General features: G+C 37.9%; 1 protein-coding gene across 4 annotated transcripts in view; it reads left to right on the top strand.

Moving 5' to 3' along the window:
* DGKI (diacylglycerol kinase iota) overlaps positions 1-16,431 on the top strand; it is a gene marked incomplete at both ends in the record, with an annotated part of 208,683 nt that overhangs the window by 94,598 nt on the left and 97,654 nt on the right. For 3 of the 4 annotated variants that reach the window (XM_079537633.1, XM_079537634.1, XM_079537636.1), the window contains 7 exons: positions 181-255; positions 2,884-2,940; positions 4,614-4,679; positions 8,265-8,336; positions 8,895-9,011; positions 15,909-16,004; positions 16,313-16,387. In XM_079537633.1, coding sequence (XP_079393759.1) covers positions 181-255; positions 2,884-2,940; positions 4,614-4,679; positions 8,265-8,336; positions 8,895-9,011; positions 15,909-16,004; positions 16,313-16,387 — 558 coding nt within the window. The remainder of the gene's footprint in view (positions 1-180; positions 256-2,883; positions 2,941-4,613; positions 4,680-8,264; positions 8,337-8,894; positions 9,012-15,908; positions 16,005-16,312; positions 16,388-16,431) is intronic. The other variant, XM_079537635.1, reaches the window with a different exon arrangement.

Below are 16,431 nucleotides of genomic sequence, written 5' to 3'. Positions count from 1 at the left end.
TGTCTTTCACAAAGTCCAGCATTTAGCTTCAGGCTATTTTTTTCAATACACAAGACAGCTGAGAACACCAAGAAGAAAATTATACTTTCAATAGAGAAATGTCTCCTGTTTCACAGCTAGCATTCTTCCTGTGAAGAATAGTGTACCTCTATCCACACGCTTCTCCCTTTCCTCTTTCAGAAATCTGCTCTGAGGAGGAAGTGTGCTGCCTGCAAGATTGTGGTCCATAATGCGTGCATGGAGCAGTTAGAGAAGGTAAGATATTGCCATCTTCTGGAGACTGATGGGTACAACACTGATCTATTCTCAAGCTGAGCTTTCAGTCTGAAAAATACCATATGCCAAATTAGGTTTTTGTAGCTGTTTTGACAATATATTTGCTAAAATGTTGCCTTAAATTTTCAGCTTCTCTGTTCAAATAGATTTCTTGAAACTCTGTGAACCATTAGGAGAAGCAGTCAAACAACAAAAGACCATTGAATGCTTTCACAATTTTAATGATTAAAAAATAATTTCCCTCTACTTCTAGAGTGGAAATTGAAGCTTGAAAATGCAGTACCCTGTCATGCACAAAATTGGCCTTTCAAAATTCCTTAGCTAAGCCCAGAATAATTCATATTATGACAGCTGTATGTATTATGACCAATGCAGCATAAAATGCTACTATGAATGTTTTCCACTGTATTTACTAGACAATTTTATTTTCTCCTCAAAACCTCAGAAACAAAGTTACTTTTCTGAAATAGAAAGCATCAGACTTTTCCTTTATGGTGCCATGATTTCTATGAGCATCTGTCCTGTTTGTCACTTCAAGGAGACCTCTTTGCCTCCAAGTGCCTACAGAATACTGATCACAGAGTTCAGCTATCCCATCAGTGATTCTTACTCATTGCACCTAACTGGGAATGTGTAAAAGGAATTCTCCACTTCTGCTTTTTCATTCTTGGTGGGATATGTGTAAAGAAATGAGTGGGAATATCCCCACTGATTTCATTAGAGCTTCATTTTCACTCTATATGTTTTGCAATGTTGTTCTCCATAAAAGAAGTTGATGCAAAACAAATTTATAGCAGCAACCTTTTGGAAAGAGTTTTTCATTTCCCAGTATTTGGGCTTGTGTTGACAAATGCCACAGTGATTGCCATAATACCAAGTTGGAGAGGTACCATTTCCACCCCCGATGCTTTTACCCACAGTGAAATTAGCATTAGCACATGCTTTCAGCGCAAACTGTTACCAGTGAATTTTTCATGAGTTCCTTCATCAGCAGCATTGCTGTCTCTCCATAGCCCAGTAAGCTGGTGGCATTGCCAGTAGTAGCACTTAGATACAGCCCATGCTGTTGAACTTGTTTATGCCATTCTAGAGAGCGTGAAATTCACCTCTTGGCAGAGGTTTATTATAAAGTCCATGTGCGTCTTAAGCCTGGTGGTGCTTAAAACTGATACATAGGTCTTCTGTTTGGCCCTCTCCGCATAGGTGTAAGTTGTAAGTAAACTAAATGTAAGCTGGAAATCTTTCCAACTTCCTGGGACTCAGAAGTGGAATGATGAATTGCAATTCCACCTGAAGAGCAGTGCAGGAAGATAATGCTATGGTTTTGATTTCTTTTTAAGTAATAAATATTTCATTCACTTTTTTCTTTTCCTCACTTGGACTATTATTTTGAAGGCCATGATTGAATGAGGTAAAACCCTCATTTCTATAGGAAGTAAAGAATTGTATTCAAAACTGGGGAAACTTGATCCTTCTATTTTCATAACAAAAGCATTACAATGCAGTATCCTTAAGGATTTTACCCTTTGAAGGCTAGTCAATTAAACTTGAATCCATTTCATTTAGTGCATTCCATTTATCCTTTAACCTTTTCCTCTGACTCTCCCTTCTTCAATATACCATTTTCTTTATATATTCTCTTGCTTGTATTTCTACTGATTTTATTCAAAAGATCATAGAAACAGAGAACGGTTTGGGTTGGAAGGGATCTTACAGTTCATCTAGTTCCAATCCCTGGCATCTTCCAATAGATAAAACTGCCCAAAGCTCTGTCTAACTTGATCTTGAACATTTCCACGGAGGGGGAACTGTCAGCTTCTTTGGGCTACATTCTTCAGTGTCTCACGACACGTAGTTAATAATTTCTGCCTAATGTCTAATCTAAATCTGCCCTCTTCTGTTTTAAAGACCGTTACCCCTTGTCCTGTCACTACTGGCCCTAGTAAAATATTTTGGTTTTCTCGTCAGACTCTCATGTGATTTTTATTGCTTTTTCTCTTCAACTTTCAAAACGATGTTGTCTTCATGGAAGCTCCTGTTGTCCTCTTTCTGCCTTTCCTCTCCCATCTGAAGGAGGCAGTTCCACTGCATGAGGCAGTCTTATGCTCCCCAAGCAGCCTGATGTAAGGAAAAGGTAGAAATTTATGATAATTTATGTTTTTTTCTGAGAACGTAGACAATTTTTCCACAGATTTTGTTTATAAAGGCATAAAGCTGAGTTGTGCAAAAGATCTCAGAATTAGATTTCTAGCTCCTATTAACTTTCGACAATTCAGCTTAAGTCTACTTTGGTTACAAAGTGTATTCTTAAGAAAAAAAAAACCAAACAGATGAAGCAGTTTCCTCCTTGGCATGAGGGAGATGGTTTAAATAGTTTAACTGAGCATGCAGCAGTAGCTTTAATGATGATGAGGGTTGTGTAGAGATCAAGGAAAGAACATCATTATTGACATATGAAGAGATTTTCTGTCATCCAGGTAAGTTTCTTGAACTAGTGAAATAAATATTCTAATAGGCAATATATGCCTTGGAAGCTTGCCCTATATCAACATGTTGGAATAAACTCTCAGCTCGTTTTCAGTTCTAACAGCTTTATTTTAATGCCAGATTAACTTTCGCTGCAAACCAACTTTCCGAGAAGGGAGCTCCAGATCTCCAAGAGAAGTAAGTAATGGACAAATGGTGGTTGCATTCCTTTAGATTTATGTAATGATTCACTTGGTGTGGAACTGCACCAGTGCTTTTAGATTCAAAAGAGTCTGAGAGCGTTAGTTCCCAGTGTGACATGTTCTCCTCCTCAGAATAAATGTAAAATGAATTCTATCTGAAACACTATATTTCTTGCACTGTCAAGAATCATTTTGTCTTCCTGCTGTATCTTTTCCCATTCACTCAGCCATTCTGTTGCTTTTTCTTCTTCTTCTTCTTCTTTCCATTCTTTGGTAGCATTTCTTTTGTTTCTTTCTAACATTTGAAGTAATATTTTGTCCTCTGTCTGATTCCCTGAGCTTCTGCTGTACTTTCCCTTCATTTATTTTGAAGCATCCTTAGTGTTAGAAGATTTTTTGTTAGTAAAATAAACATTCAAAAACTTGTGTATTTCATCATTCAGCTTCTATACAAATCCAGCTCCCTTGAAGATGCTACATGTATCTGTGTTACTCACAAAGTTAGAAGCCATTGCTCCCATAAGAAAAAACAAAATAAAATCAAAACTGACCACCCTTCCTGAACCCCGTTCAAAAAAACCCACAAACCAATCAGCCCCCCTCCAAATAAACCAAAATAACAAAAACAACAACAACAAAAAAAAACAACCCAAAAAAAGCCCCAACTTCCCCCCAAAAACGCAGGTGATGGCTGAAATTTATGCATCAGATACTTATTTTTTAATTAAAGAGGAAAATTCCTAACTGTGGTATTCATTTTGGTTGCCAGTCTAGTATGATGGAACCTCTTTTTATGTAAGTAATCACAGTGTGGAAGAACACTTGATGGCTGCTGTTGCTTGTTTTTCTTTTTCACTTTTGGTAGTAATGGGAGAGGAATAGAAACTCCATTTGTTTATGGGCCACTCACTATACAGCTTCACTACCCCTTAAGCAGAGCTCCCCTTAAGCCTCCTATTACTTCCTGAAGCACTACCCCTTAAGCCTCCTATTTCTTTGTTAGCATCATTTTGTAGCTTCTCTTAGCACTGTTAGTTTCCAGTAACATGGGCTCTGCTGTGCAGGATGGTGTTAAAGCAAGGTGCAGATGAAGCTCCTTCTAACCCCCTTGCCCACACAGGAGTAGAGCAGTCCTGTACACCCTCTATTCTCTTGCCCAGATCTTCATGCCATCCAAAGTGGAAGTAGTTCAAACTGAAAGAGTCCAAATTACTTCAGTGGCCAAATGACTTCCTTTTCTCTTTCTTTTCTCCTGCATTGACTTATGATATTTTTGCTTTATATAGCTGTATTTCTGAGCACAATATAAAGGGGCCCTATGTTGGTGCCTGAAAACATTGGTCCTCAGGTCCTTCTTTGCTCTTTATGTATATGATGGTTATCTGCATGTCATGTAATGCTTGGGTTTTTTGGTTTTTTTTCCTTTTAAGGGTAGTTTGGGCCACATGGTGACACGGATAAAGAATATCATCTTCTCCTTATTCATCCTCTGGTTTCAGTTGTGTCTGAGGTATCCTAGGGGGAACTACTATCTTTTGCTCCATAAATGATTGCTTTGGAAAAATGGTCCTTTCCTTTAATGTCCATAAACCAATTTCCCATGGATGGTACCTTGAAGTGCAACCTACCATCCCTTCCTATAACATTATCTTTGTTCTTCTCTTGCAGAACTTTGTCCGACATCACTGGGTACACAGACGGAGGCAGGAGGGGAAATGTAAGCAGTGTGGAAAGGTAAGATTGCCTGTGCATCACAAGTAAAACACCAGGCACATGGGCATTCAGGGTAGTCAGTAGCTTCTTCCAGTGATGACATTGTTTCTATGCTAAACGCTTAACCTCTCTTGTGTAGAAAGTGACTAAACTGAGTGGTAACACCTCTGACTCTCATACGGAAATAGAAAAGGCAGTTGCATCCATGCAAGAATGAGCCTGTCACATGTCCTGGGCTGTTGCACTGCACTGTCCAATTAAAAGGGCAAGGAGGAAGGCAGTGGCTCCTTGACCTTTTTTTTTCTTGGTTAAGCCAACCTAATGCCAATGTTGTATCTTGTAGTGATATCTTCTGCACCAACATTATGATTACTTTTTGTTTTTTTTCTGACTACTAGAAAAAGAAAGGCTGTTGCTTTCTTTCTGTCTCAGCAGACTCTGTACTTTGTAAGACTGCTTCATATTCACTGTCCGTGTGGCAAAATAAAAGCTTGTTTTTAAAAAGCTTTTAAAAGGAGTTTAACCTGAAGATTGGTCTTCTGAAGTATTACGACCACCTGAAATTTGGTCTAGTTGTTGGCAACCCTGCCCATGGCAGGGGCGTTAAAACTAGGTGATCATTATGGTCCTTTTCAACCCAGGCCATTCTATGATTCCATGAAATAAATTAACACTGAATTTAATTTCCTCACTCTAGCACTGTAATACATCCCCTCTTAACGGCAATAAGACTGTGTTTTGTCTCCATAGCATGGCACTTTAGTTAGAAGAAATCACATTTTAGCTGGATGCTGATGTAGATCATCAAGTGCTGCAAGGCATGGCATACAAACATGATGTTCTTTTTTAACAAGTGGCATGCAAACAGTTCAAGAAGGCACTTCACAGTCTGCATTGTTATGGTACACCTTCTTTGCTACACTGGATAATTATCTAGAAAAGTATTTCTGAACTATATATTGTGTGAAGAACCACCTTCTTATTCATCTGTTATCTTCTAATGCTCCATAGCTCTCACGTTGGAAGAGGTGGTAAATAATCACTTCCAAGACACATTCTCTAAGCTATTCATTATGCTAAATATTTCTCTTGCACTTCTGCTCATCTGTTTCACTTGCAATCTGAAGAAAATCTAGTTTGCAAGCTCTCAGCTGTTATTATCTCTGTTACCTGAGATCTTCAGAGTAATTGTTTTTGTTTTTAATTTTTTTTTTAATTTGCATAATTTATCATGAGAGCAATCAGACTGTGTGGCCCAGTATGCAGCCCATGACTATGTGCAGTAATAGAAGCTTAAGGATGAATGCAAAACCCTTTGTTCCTAAACTAATAATTACTAGCTCCTAGTAATTTAGGGATTTTCTGAGACTGAATGCATCTGTACCATCACATTAAAAAGGCCTTTAATTTGTTTTTACTTTCCATGATGTCCAAAGCAATGTGTCCACCAAACACGAAGTGTGCAGCTGTGCATTGGTCTCTTTTTTTTTAGTAGTGCTTTTAAAGGCCTCTGAGTGGATGCAGGGCTTTGTTTTCATTGCATATAAGTCACCATCTAAGTGCTTCTGTTACTGTTTGTACTGGAGTTGTAGTAGTACCCGTCCCTCATACAGTAATGTTACATTGGAAAGTGTCTGAGAGCCTTAGAAATAGAATAAACACCTTTGTATTGTTTTTTTCCATGATGAATGACTGCTCCCCTAAACTGATGTGAAAATGGTCTTTAATGGTAAAAAAAAAAGGTCTAAGGATATAACCAAAACATGCCAGAGCTAGTGATCCCTCTGTACTGTGTGTGTGAGAGCCTTTATTAGTGGGGGATTTGATCCCAATTATTTAGGCAGATTGCAATCACCAGTGCAAGCTGGAGATTCAGGTGCCCTTTTCCTCCAAACATGTTTTCTCTGTTACGCATGACTGAGCACTTGCACAGGAGCAGTTCACAGCATGGAATTTCATGTGTTGCACAGCAACCTGATGCCAGTGAATCAGGGTTAATCAGGAACTGTTTGCCTGATATCCCCTGAAAAGTGGAATTACTTTTCCATCGCCACACTTCTGAATTTATACAGAAAGTTTCCTTACATAACCCATGGACAAGGTAGGATAATCAAACTCTCATATTTTTTCCTGACTGATGAAAGGAAGAAGAGAGAATTTCTGGTGAATTATGGGGTCCCCCCGTGTTTCAACCCAATAGTCTACATAAAATCTCCCTGTGACCTGCAACCCATCACTGTATTTCATCATTCCCTTTGAATGTTAGCTTTCAAAAATCAGTCTTATCCCAAACACGTATCCTGAAGAAGAATTAGCTCACAACTGTAAAGCAACGAGGAATGATTGGTTCTTATTATTAATATGTTTTTACTGCCATGTATTTTCTCTAACAGCTCCCTAAAAGCCAACTGGCTTACTGAATAAATAAGAAATGATCCATCCAGAACCAGACAAGCTGCTCAGTCCACATGTTTAAAATATACCACTAACGGGCTGTGGAATCAATGTACTGAATTTGAGGTTTCATTAGAGGAGGTTTGGGGAGATAAAAATTTCTCCCATGCTTCTTAGAAACCAGAACAAAAAACATTTCATGCTGATGAGAGGCTGATCTATTCTTTTTCAATACACTGGGACAAAGTGTAGGATTTGTGAGAATCTTTAAAAGATCTCAGTTGGAGTAAATGAAGTTTAAGTGCTGGACTTTCAGTCTCTGCAGACATTAACCTAAATCATGTATTTTTCTGATTGAAATATGATTCGAGTGAATGCAGGTTTTTAGGCCATAGCTCCAGTTGTCATTTGTTACCTGTGTTACGTGCAAGAAGAATGTGTATGATCCAGTGGTCTTTTCCAGCCTTAGAATATGGAAGAAAGAGATCTATCTGTTGAAATGCCATTCTACAAAATTAAACTGTGGGAAAATAAAATCCCATACTTGCTGGTAGTGGTGTTTTTTATTTGTTTGTTTTTCTCCTTAAAACTATAGAAGTATATATTTTTATATTTGATTTGAATGAGACAATCTTGGGTTTTGTGGTTTGTTTTTTGTTTTTTTTTGGAATGTACTAAAAAGATTTTGATCTAAGTCAGCTTAATAAAACAATAAACTTAATTTCCCAAATGGAAGATTTCCAGCCAGATATTATAGTTGATTCCACTCTATGCTAAAAATAAATAAATAATGTTAATAAACCCAATTCTTACTTATATTTAAAGCAAAAAAGACTGCAGTGAAAAAATGTTCACTTCAGCACAAAATCTGATTGTCACAACTGTAGAAAGCCATTAAATTAGCCATTTCTTCTCTTTCTTCATCCCTCTGTCCTTCTTTAACTATAAAATTTAATAAAAAGCACAAAAATTTGGGGAAATATCTTTAAAGTGTGTGTGAGAACATGCTGTAGCTGAAGAGCCTTCTTTATCAATCCTGTCACTATTTTATCCTCCCAAAATATATTTGGAATCCAAGAGCTTTGAGGCTGAACCAATGTATGTGAGTCTACTGAACTGGTTTAACCTAGCACAGTTACCTGACAAGAATTAAGGACATAAATTTTCTTGTAGTCAGGGTGAATTTAACTCATTTTTTTCTGCTTATTGTAGGGTTTTCAGCAGAAATTCTCCTTCCATAGTAAAGAGATTGTGGCTATCAGTTGTTCCTGGTGCAAGCTGGCGGTAAGTGGATAATATTCGTGGAAAGCAGTAGTAACACCTTCACTGCATAGCCTCAAGGCATATGATTTCAATTGTGCTGGCTCTCAGAGTTTCTTCTCTCAGTGAATCACTACCAGTTTTGCTCTTTCATTTTTCTTTTGCTCAGATGCCATAATTTCATCTGGATAATACATTAAGCCTCCTAGAAGAAGGGTCTTGCTGCCCCATGTAGTCACTGGCTACCTCCCATCAACACCACGCTGCTGCCAGCTCAAAGAGCCAAAGGGCTTTTAATGCATTTAGTGTGTCAGGCTGGGTTATGGTCTTTAATCTGCTCTTACATAAGTAGAAGTGATTTTTTTTTTCCTTTTTTTTTCTTGATCTTTTCACCTTGGTATAAAGAATGGCTAAGGAAGGTGGTGGTTTTTAGTTATACCTTCCTAGATCTCCCAGAGTTTGAGGATGAGAGAATTGGGAACATTGCTCTAGTTTTGCAGTCTCATTCTCTTTTTCCTCTCCTTGCTTCTACTATGTCTTCCTTGACCTCCTTATCGGCTCTACTCTTCTCCTCCCCTCCAGTTTCATAACAAAGTCACCTGCTTCATGCTACATCACATTGAGGAGCCATGTTCTCTCGGGGCTCACGCAGCTGTCATTGTGCCTCCCACCTGGATCATTAAGGTGAAGAAACCTCAGGTAACTGCATGCTGATGTCTGTTTCTGAAGCTGTATGGCTTCACAGGGCCAGCCTGGCTTCTGCACTCAGTACACCTCCACTAAGGCATGCTCGTTCAACCCTGTCTCTCTCCCTGAAACCCAGCATACATTCATGGTGATTATGAACTTGTATCCTCCATCCAGCCCTTCAGTAGGTTTCCTTGTTTGGGTTGACAAGCAGCAAACATGACTTTTGTTCTGAGCAATGCAGCTCAGGTGTGTTCTGTGACTTCAGCTAGTGTACTGCAAGAAATCCCCTGTGCTGGAGGCAGTAAAGCATGCTTCATTAAATAGAGCTGAGCAAATACAGGGAAAAACTAGTAACAAACATTCACTTGGACTGCAGTAAGAATTCACTGTAGTTGGGCTGGCATCCCTCTGAATTTTTCACCAAAATACAGTTAAATAATCATGTCTTGTTCACATCAGTTCTTGCTGAATGCCAACAGTAAGACCATATGCCCACTTAGTTGCAGGTAAAAGGGTGAGACTTCAAATCTTTATTATAGATGTGATACTTTTTAGTGAGGTTAATTCATTAGTGAGGGAGAGAAGGTATCCTAAAGAGAGCTGGCCAAAAATTAAAAGGGGATTCTTATCATGCACAAAGTAATTTTTTTGTTGTTGTTGTTGTTTTGTTTTTGTTTTTTTTTGTTTTTGTTTTTGTTTTTTTTTGTTGTTGTTTTTGGAAGTCTCTTTTCACTCCAGGTTGAACTGAAAGACACAAACACACACTGAACACATCAAGGAACCAGAAATGCTGGTATAAGTTTTACTTCAGAAGCAAGGAAATGGATGAAAAAACAGGAATGCTGGTGTTATTGAACAATGTTGTGCAGCTTGTATGTTAGCACGAGAAGTGACTCAGGGCTTTCTGACTCCATGTCCTGGCTGGCAGGAAGCAAAGAATTTCACAGCATGGGGAAAGGCACTAAGACAAAATGTCCCTGTGTGGAACTAGAAAAAGGTCTGCAGTTTGGACACTGTTTGGTCTTTAGCTCCAGTCTAGGGATATGGATGTCATCTTTGTGCATGAACATTATTTCTAACAGGTTTGATTCTAAAGACAGGAGGGAAATAAATAAGTAAATCAGAATTTGAGTAATCAAAACAAAACAACCAAAGAACAACTCGACCAAAGAGATCACAGTTTCTCCTTTAGATTTAAGGTATGCAAGGTCTCTAGCCGCCTCTCCTCTGAGAAAAAAAAAAAGGTCTCTTTGGCATTTCTGTATTTTTCCCACACTCCTTTTCCTCTATTAGTTTACTCTAGCCTTCTCAAGAGAAATCTCTTTCCTTTCTTGTTGAATTTTGAGTCCTCAGCAGAGATTTAATCTCCTTGGCTAATTTTCAGCACCTGTGGTATTTGGCACAAAAATGAGACTGGTTCCTTTTCTGCCCCATTAAAAAGATTGTATGGCCTATTAGTCATAAGACTTTCAGTTGCTGGGTTTCACGGTGGAGTGCCTGGAACTTTTGCTTTGGTCATTTAGCCAAGGAATGGTGACTCCAAGGTTTTGGGGTCTTGAGATGGATCCATAAAGCAGAGATCCTGGGGTTAGGAACCATTAAGAAGAATGCCATAGCTGTTGTAGTCCATAACTAGAAACTGGGTACCTGTAGGGTCCTTGAGCTTTCCACCTGGAGCATCTACATGAAGACAAAAAGATATAAATACTGACTAGCTGCTGTACAGGCTGAGGCCGGTACTTTGGAGATGACAAAAATTATTTGGATCAGAAGGCATTTTGGGCAAATTATTTTCAGCATAATGAGTTGTAGGAAATTCTGATTACTTTTAGATGAGGTATGAGAATCTCCTTTTTGACCAGGTAACTTCAGGTAGCTTGCAGGCGGGAAGAAGATGGATGTCTTAGAGCTGTAGGTAGGATAATCAATCTTCTTTACCTAAAATCCTCTGTTTCAAGGACACACACAACCATAACCTATGAGGCAAAGGCCGGATACCACTTGTTATTGACTACACATTTACCATTTAACTACACTTCATCCCATGCACATGGGAAAAAGGATATAGCTGATCTAAGAACCAGTTTTATGTGGCTGGAGATGCTACTCTCTTCAGAGGTCTGATAAGAAAATATGAATCTTTTTTCATCCAGTACATTTCCAATGTATTTCTCTTAAATCATTTTAAATCACCATTAAAAACAAACAAACAAACCAAACAAAAAACAACAAAAAAAATGCCTTTTATGTGCCTTTTAGTATATTTTCCTACAAAAACAGGAAGATTACTGAATTTGTTTGATAATTTCTGGCTTACCAAAACCCCTTTTAGTGAGCCTACAATACACCACAGTTACTATTATTTTTAAACAAAATGAGGAAAAGAATATTGAAAACAAGAACTCTAATTTAAGAAAAATAAATAAATTAATAAAAACAGAATTGATTGAAAAAGCCTTGCTTTAATCTTCTATGCTTTTACTTTTAAAATTTTCCCTTGATTTACTGGTTAATCAAAGCAGGGTGTCTTCCTTATAGGATTTACTCTCTTGTTTATTATTATTTTTTTTTTTCAGAAAGGTCAAAAAATATTATTCATGGGTAAAAAGACTTTAAATGCATGTTTTAAATGTTAGGCTTAAATGAAATGTCTGTTAATTTTTTGCGGTCATCAATGGAGAGGAAGTATGTCAGTCCCATTTTCCCTCTCATCACATGTCAAGCCCATAGAATTAATGCAAAAAATAAAAAAATTACTTTGAGTAACTGAAGCTTTAGATAAATCATATTCCTACACAATGCAGAGTTTCCACAAAATTTCTGAACAACATCTTGTGCAGTGTTACTTCTGTGGAATTAATCTATTTGCTGTGGGAAATATTAATTCATTAGATGCATTTTCAGATTTTTTTTTGACAGTAGTCTTGTTTGTTTTTCTTATGTTTCTTTAGGAATTTTTTTCCCCTCCTGCTGTTTCTGGCCAGCTCTCCTGTGTATTGTGGCCCTCTTCACCCTATATGCCTGTTTGGTGAACACTATTGTTGCATTCAGTCTACAGAATACAAATACAATATTAAAATTTTTGTGAATTCAGATAGTAAATTAATATATGTAAGCAGCAATTTGTTTTTCACGTATTTCACAATTGGAGTAAATTTAACTACAAGCCTCTTGGTTATAAATTATTTTCTCAGCTCTAATTAACTACTCATGTTAATCATGGTCAACTCCTGAAATGAATTTCCTACTCATGAAGTTGATTTTAGTGGTGCCTTCATCCTTTTATTGGTTGTTTCTTTTAGGCAAATAAGGTGGCTTTTTGTAGCAAAGCCTTGCCCCAGTTTTCAATTTTTATTTCTCTTTTTATTGCTACAAAAATGCTTTTCCATGCTTACGTGCAACAAGGGTCACCACCTTTCAAATATTGTACTTGAATAAACAGCACGCTCCCCCTCTGAATGCCAGAATGTTGTGGTAGTAAACCATGATTATGTAATTAAGGAAAAATTTATTCATGCCTTTTACATTCTAAATGGGGAGCTTTTGTATTTTGCAAGCAATTGGTTGCTACATGATGAATATTCAAAATGGTTTAATCAACTTCGGGTTAGGTGGTAGCCCTGTCTGTAATGACCCGTTTACATAAATGGAAAATTCCCAGTATCTATTTCATTGTATTCATACTTCTGTAACTAGTTTACTGTTTTCCAATATTTCTGTACTGTACTAGCAGCACTTTGACACCATCTCTGATTTCCTGTGGTTCAAATCAATTTCCTCTCCTAATTCTCCTCACTGTTGTGAAAACAGGCCACCCTTGTTGACTGATGTGTGAGATTTGGTAGCCCAAGTAGTTTTGTGCTAGGAATGGGCTTGCTATGCTTATGTTGTGAGAGAAAAGTTGATGATGAGGAGGAGTACATCTAGCTGATGTACCTACTGATTCAATCTGTCATCTTCTGTTTGGGAAGGCAAAGACAGTAAGTGTAAAATTCCATTTTATTTTATTAATTTTTTATATTTTTTTTTTTCAAGGTGAGTAAACATATTATTTTCTTCTGTTCCTCCTCCTTCAAGGGCCTTAAAAAAGTGCTAGTAATCTTTATACTCCTCGGCTAATGTCTTCCTTTCATCAGTTGCTTGCTGCAGCTGTCTTGCCTAGATGTGGTTTGTGAACAATCAGAAGATGGTCAAGATAGACCTTCTCAGAGGCTGTTCATTGCTTACATCATTTGATGTCCAGCATGTTAAAAGCCTTTGAAAATAAAGACTGAAATGTTGCAAAGGAAAAGGTGGAAAAGTTTCATTAGATCTGTTGAGGATAGTCTGCAGTCCTTACACCAACCAACACCATAAAAGGACTCCAATTCTTTTGTTCATTTAGCTAAACTTGCTTAGAACTATAGTGATGATGCAATAATACCAAACATCTCTCTTTGAAGATGGCCAAACTGACATCCACAAAGGAGAGGTTTCCTCTCTAGATGCAAGTTAGGATTTACATATGGTGCACAGTAAAGGTATGCCTTGTTATCAAGTATTTCGCTGAATAACATTATCTGTTTGTAAAAATACTCATCACCTTGTTTTGTGGACAAGGTAATACGCAGTCATTTCTTCACTTTCATGTGCAAAGACTGATGATTATTTCTGTCTGTTATTCTTCTGCATGTTTGCAAGGAGAACTTGCGTATGTTTAATCAGCTTTTTTGCCTTCCATCTGCTGTAGATGTGCATCATTGTAGCAAAGATTTAGGTTGCCTTAACATTACAGATGTAAGTATGCTTTAAAAGAAAAAAGATGAAATAACATAGTTGTGACATAGCATATTATATTGCCTTTCTGAGGGTAGAAATTAAGGAAAAAAGGTTATGGTGGAGGCTTAGGCTGAAACTCTTTCACTAACATGCTTATATGCCTCTTCCCACCCCATTCATAGGCAAGAAAGGAGCCATGCTATAATGGGATTTAATAACAACTACACTTAAAAGGTCTTTAATTGATTATTATTATTCTTTAAATTAGGCAGTATTTTCTTTTTCCAAAATAATTTCACTGGCTTAGGTCCATCCACTGAGAAAGTAGAATAATAAGTACAGTCCTTCTTCAGGTGATACAGTTAAATACTATCCTAATATAATATTGAACTTGAGTTACTGGCTGTGATTTGCCAGAAGACTTCACTGCATGTTACCGATAGGATAAGTATCTTCTATTTTACACCTAGGGAGACTAGAGCCCAAGGAAAAGTCTCAGTATGTCTGTGAGCTTTTGTCAGATAGCTGGCAGACATCTGCAGATAGGCTGGATCTCAATCTATCTTGTTTTCCCCACACCTGTGAAAGCAGCTGAGAAAACAGGCCAAGAACCCCACTGCTTGCAGTTGATTGCTGGAGCTTTGAAGGCAATGCGCTGTGCCTTTATACTGATATAAAGACTTTTGTCTACCCTCGGTCTGGCTCCTAAAGTAGGGCAGTGAAAGTCTGTGAAGCTGAGACTACTCATCCACTTCTGTTGTCAGTGCAGTCTTAGTGATTTATCATGCTTTCAAGATCACTTTTTATGTATCAGAGTAGGGAAGAATAAGAACATCTCCTTAGACATTTTCTCCAACTGTGCCCTAATAGGGCAAGTGCCTTGGCATTGCTCTACTGAGCCACATTGTCTTCAGTATTTTCAGTAGCAACAAGGCATAAATATATAATGGTCCACTGTTGCATTGCCTCCTATGGTACTGACCTAAAACCAGGCCAGGACCAAATGACTGCACGTGCACACCAATATGATGAACAGCAAAATGGCATTTATTACACGTGAACTCTAGCTTATATAACCTATGTGCTTCATCTACGCCCCTAAGGGCGCGTGCCACACATCAATCATAGAGCAGGGAGAGGGCCTGTCGCGTCACATCCCGTGGGGGGATCTCGCAGTCACCTACAACAGTCCACAAGGAATGTTGGGAGGTGGTATAAGTTTGTGGCTCTGCTATACAGCAGATCTCTCTTGGTCTGGGTTCAAAAGGAGATAATAATTTCTTCAGATATTTGAGTTAGATTGCTGTTACAGTTTTCCACATTTCTGAGAAGTCAGGAAAATCTAAATTTTGTATCTGATGTGTTGGATCAAAGTTTTGGAATTCTGAATGTGGTTGTTAGGTAATCAAGAGACTTTAGTAACTGTTCTCCTTAATGTAATGGCATTACTTGTTAGTGAGCAGGATTAAGTAGGGACAGATATTATTGCATATGGACTTGGTGATCTCTGATCATTAACTTATTCTCATTAATGACATACTTTTGAATAGCATCATGACAGAAATGACCTTTTGGATGAGCTGGGTGGATCTTGCTCCCCTCTTGAAGCCAGAAAAAGATCAATTAACTTTCTTCTAATTTCCTGTGTATTTCCTGTAATACAAAATCTCAATCATAGACTAAGTATTTCTTGTGGATATGATTTCAGGTACTGAATATCAAGGGAAAAAAAATTATATCCCCTTTTTGATATGTTTTTATCACATCAGAAGACCTTTACTGTTCGGTGTTAGTAACTAGGCTATTGCCTGCCTGAAGAATAGTTTTCATGCATATTTTTTAGGTTCTGCAAAAATACAAGAAGTTTTGCGTTTTCTTCTGTAGTTTAGCATTACTATTGAAAAAGCAAACAACTGGGAAAAAGCTTGATTCCTTAATTACTAACAGTTCACGTTGTTCCTCATCAGATGATTACACAAGCTTCTTGATAGGGCTGGAACTCACTCTGCAGTGCCAGCCTCATATGCCGTGGTGGCCTATGTTATATTGAGTCATAATGGTTGCCAGAGCTAAAACTTGTTGTTTTCTTTCCTAAAAAAACATGAAAAATATCTCATTTATCATGTTTTTTATTACATCTTTATGCAGGGGGTCTCCATACCAGGAGACGAGACTGATTGGGCAGGAGACTGGAGCCCCGAAGGGGAAACGGGCGTCTCCTACCCCTATTGGGAGGGTTGGCAGGTACAACATGTGGTGTTATGTGAGTCTATGGGAGCATCTGATCTTTTTTCCCCCTCACAGCGTGGGAAACTTTCCAGTTCCAAAGCACCAGTCTGGTCTCCGTGTGTGGCTTTCTCCATAAACGGTGGTGTGGAAGTGTAAAGCATGCAGCGCATGTGATTTAAATCTTGAGCATGTGCCAGATACTCTTATCATTCTCCAAGTGGACATGCATGGAAGAGCTTCATAAAGAGGCTCTGTCTGTGCCTGTCTTCCAAATTTTGTTTTGCTTTTCATGTATTCTTTTTTCTTTATTTTTTTTTATGTAGAACTCATTAAAGACTTCAACACGGCGAAAGAAGAGGACGTCTTTTAAAAGAAAAGCCAGCAAAAGAGGCAATGATGTAGGTATTTAAGAGCTTTGAAAACAAGTTTCCTTTTGTTTGAA

This window comes from Tetrao urogallus (assembly GCF_951394365.1).
Source record: "Tetrao urogallus genome assembly, chromosome: 1".
NCBI classification, from domain to species: domain Eukaryota; kingdom Metazoa; phylum Chordata; class Aves; order Galliformes; family Phasianidae; genus Tetrao; species Tetrao urogallus.
The sequence above is the reverse complement of the archived record's forward strand: the minus strand, read 5'-3'. Positions and strand labels throughout refer to the sequence as shown.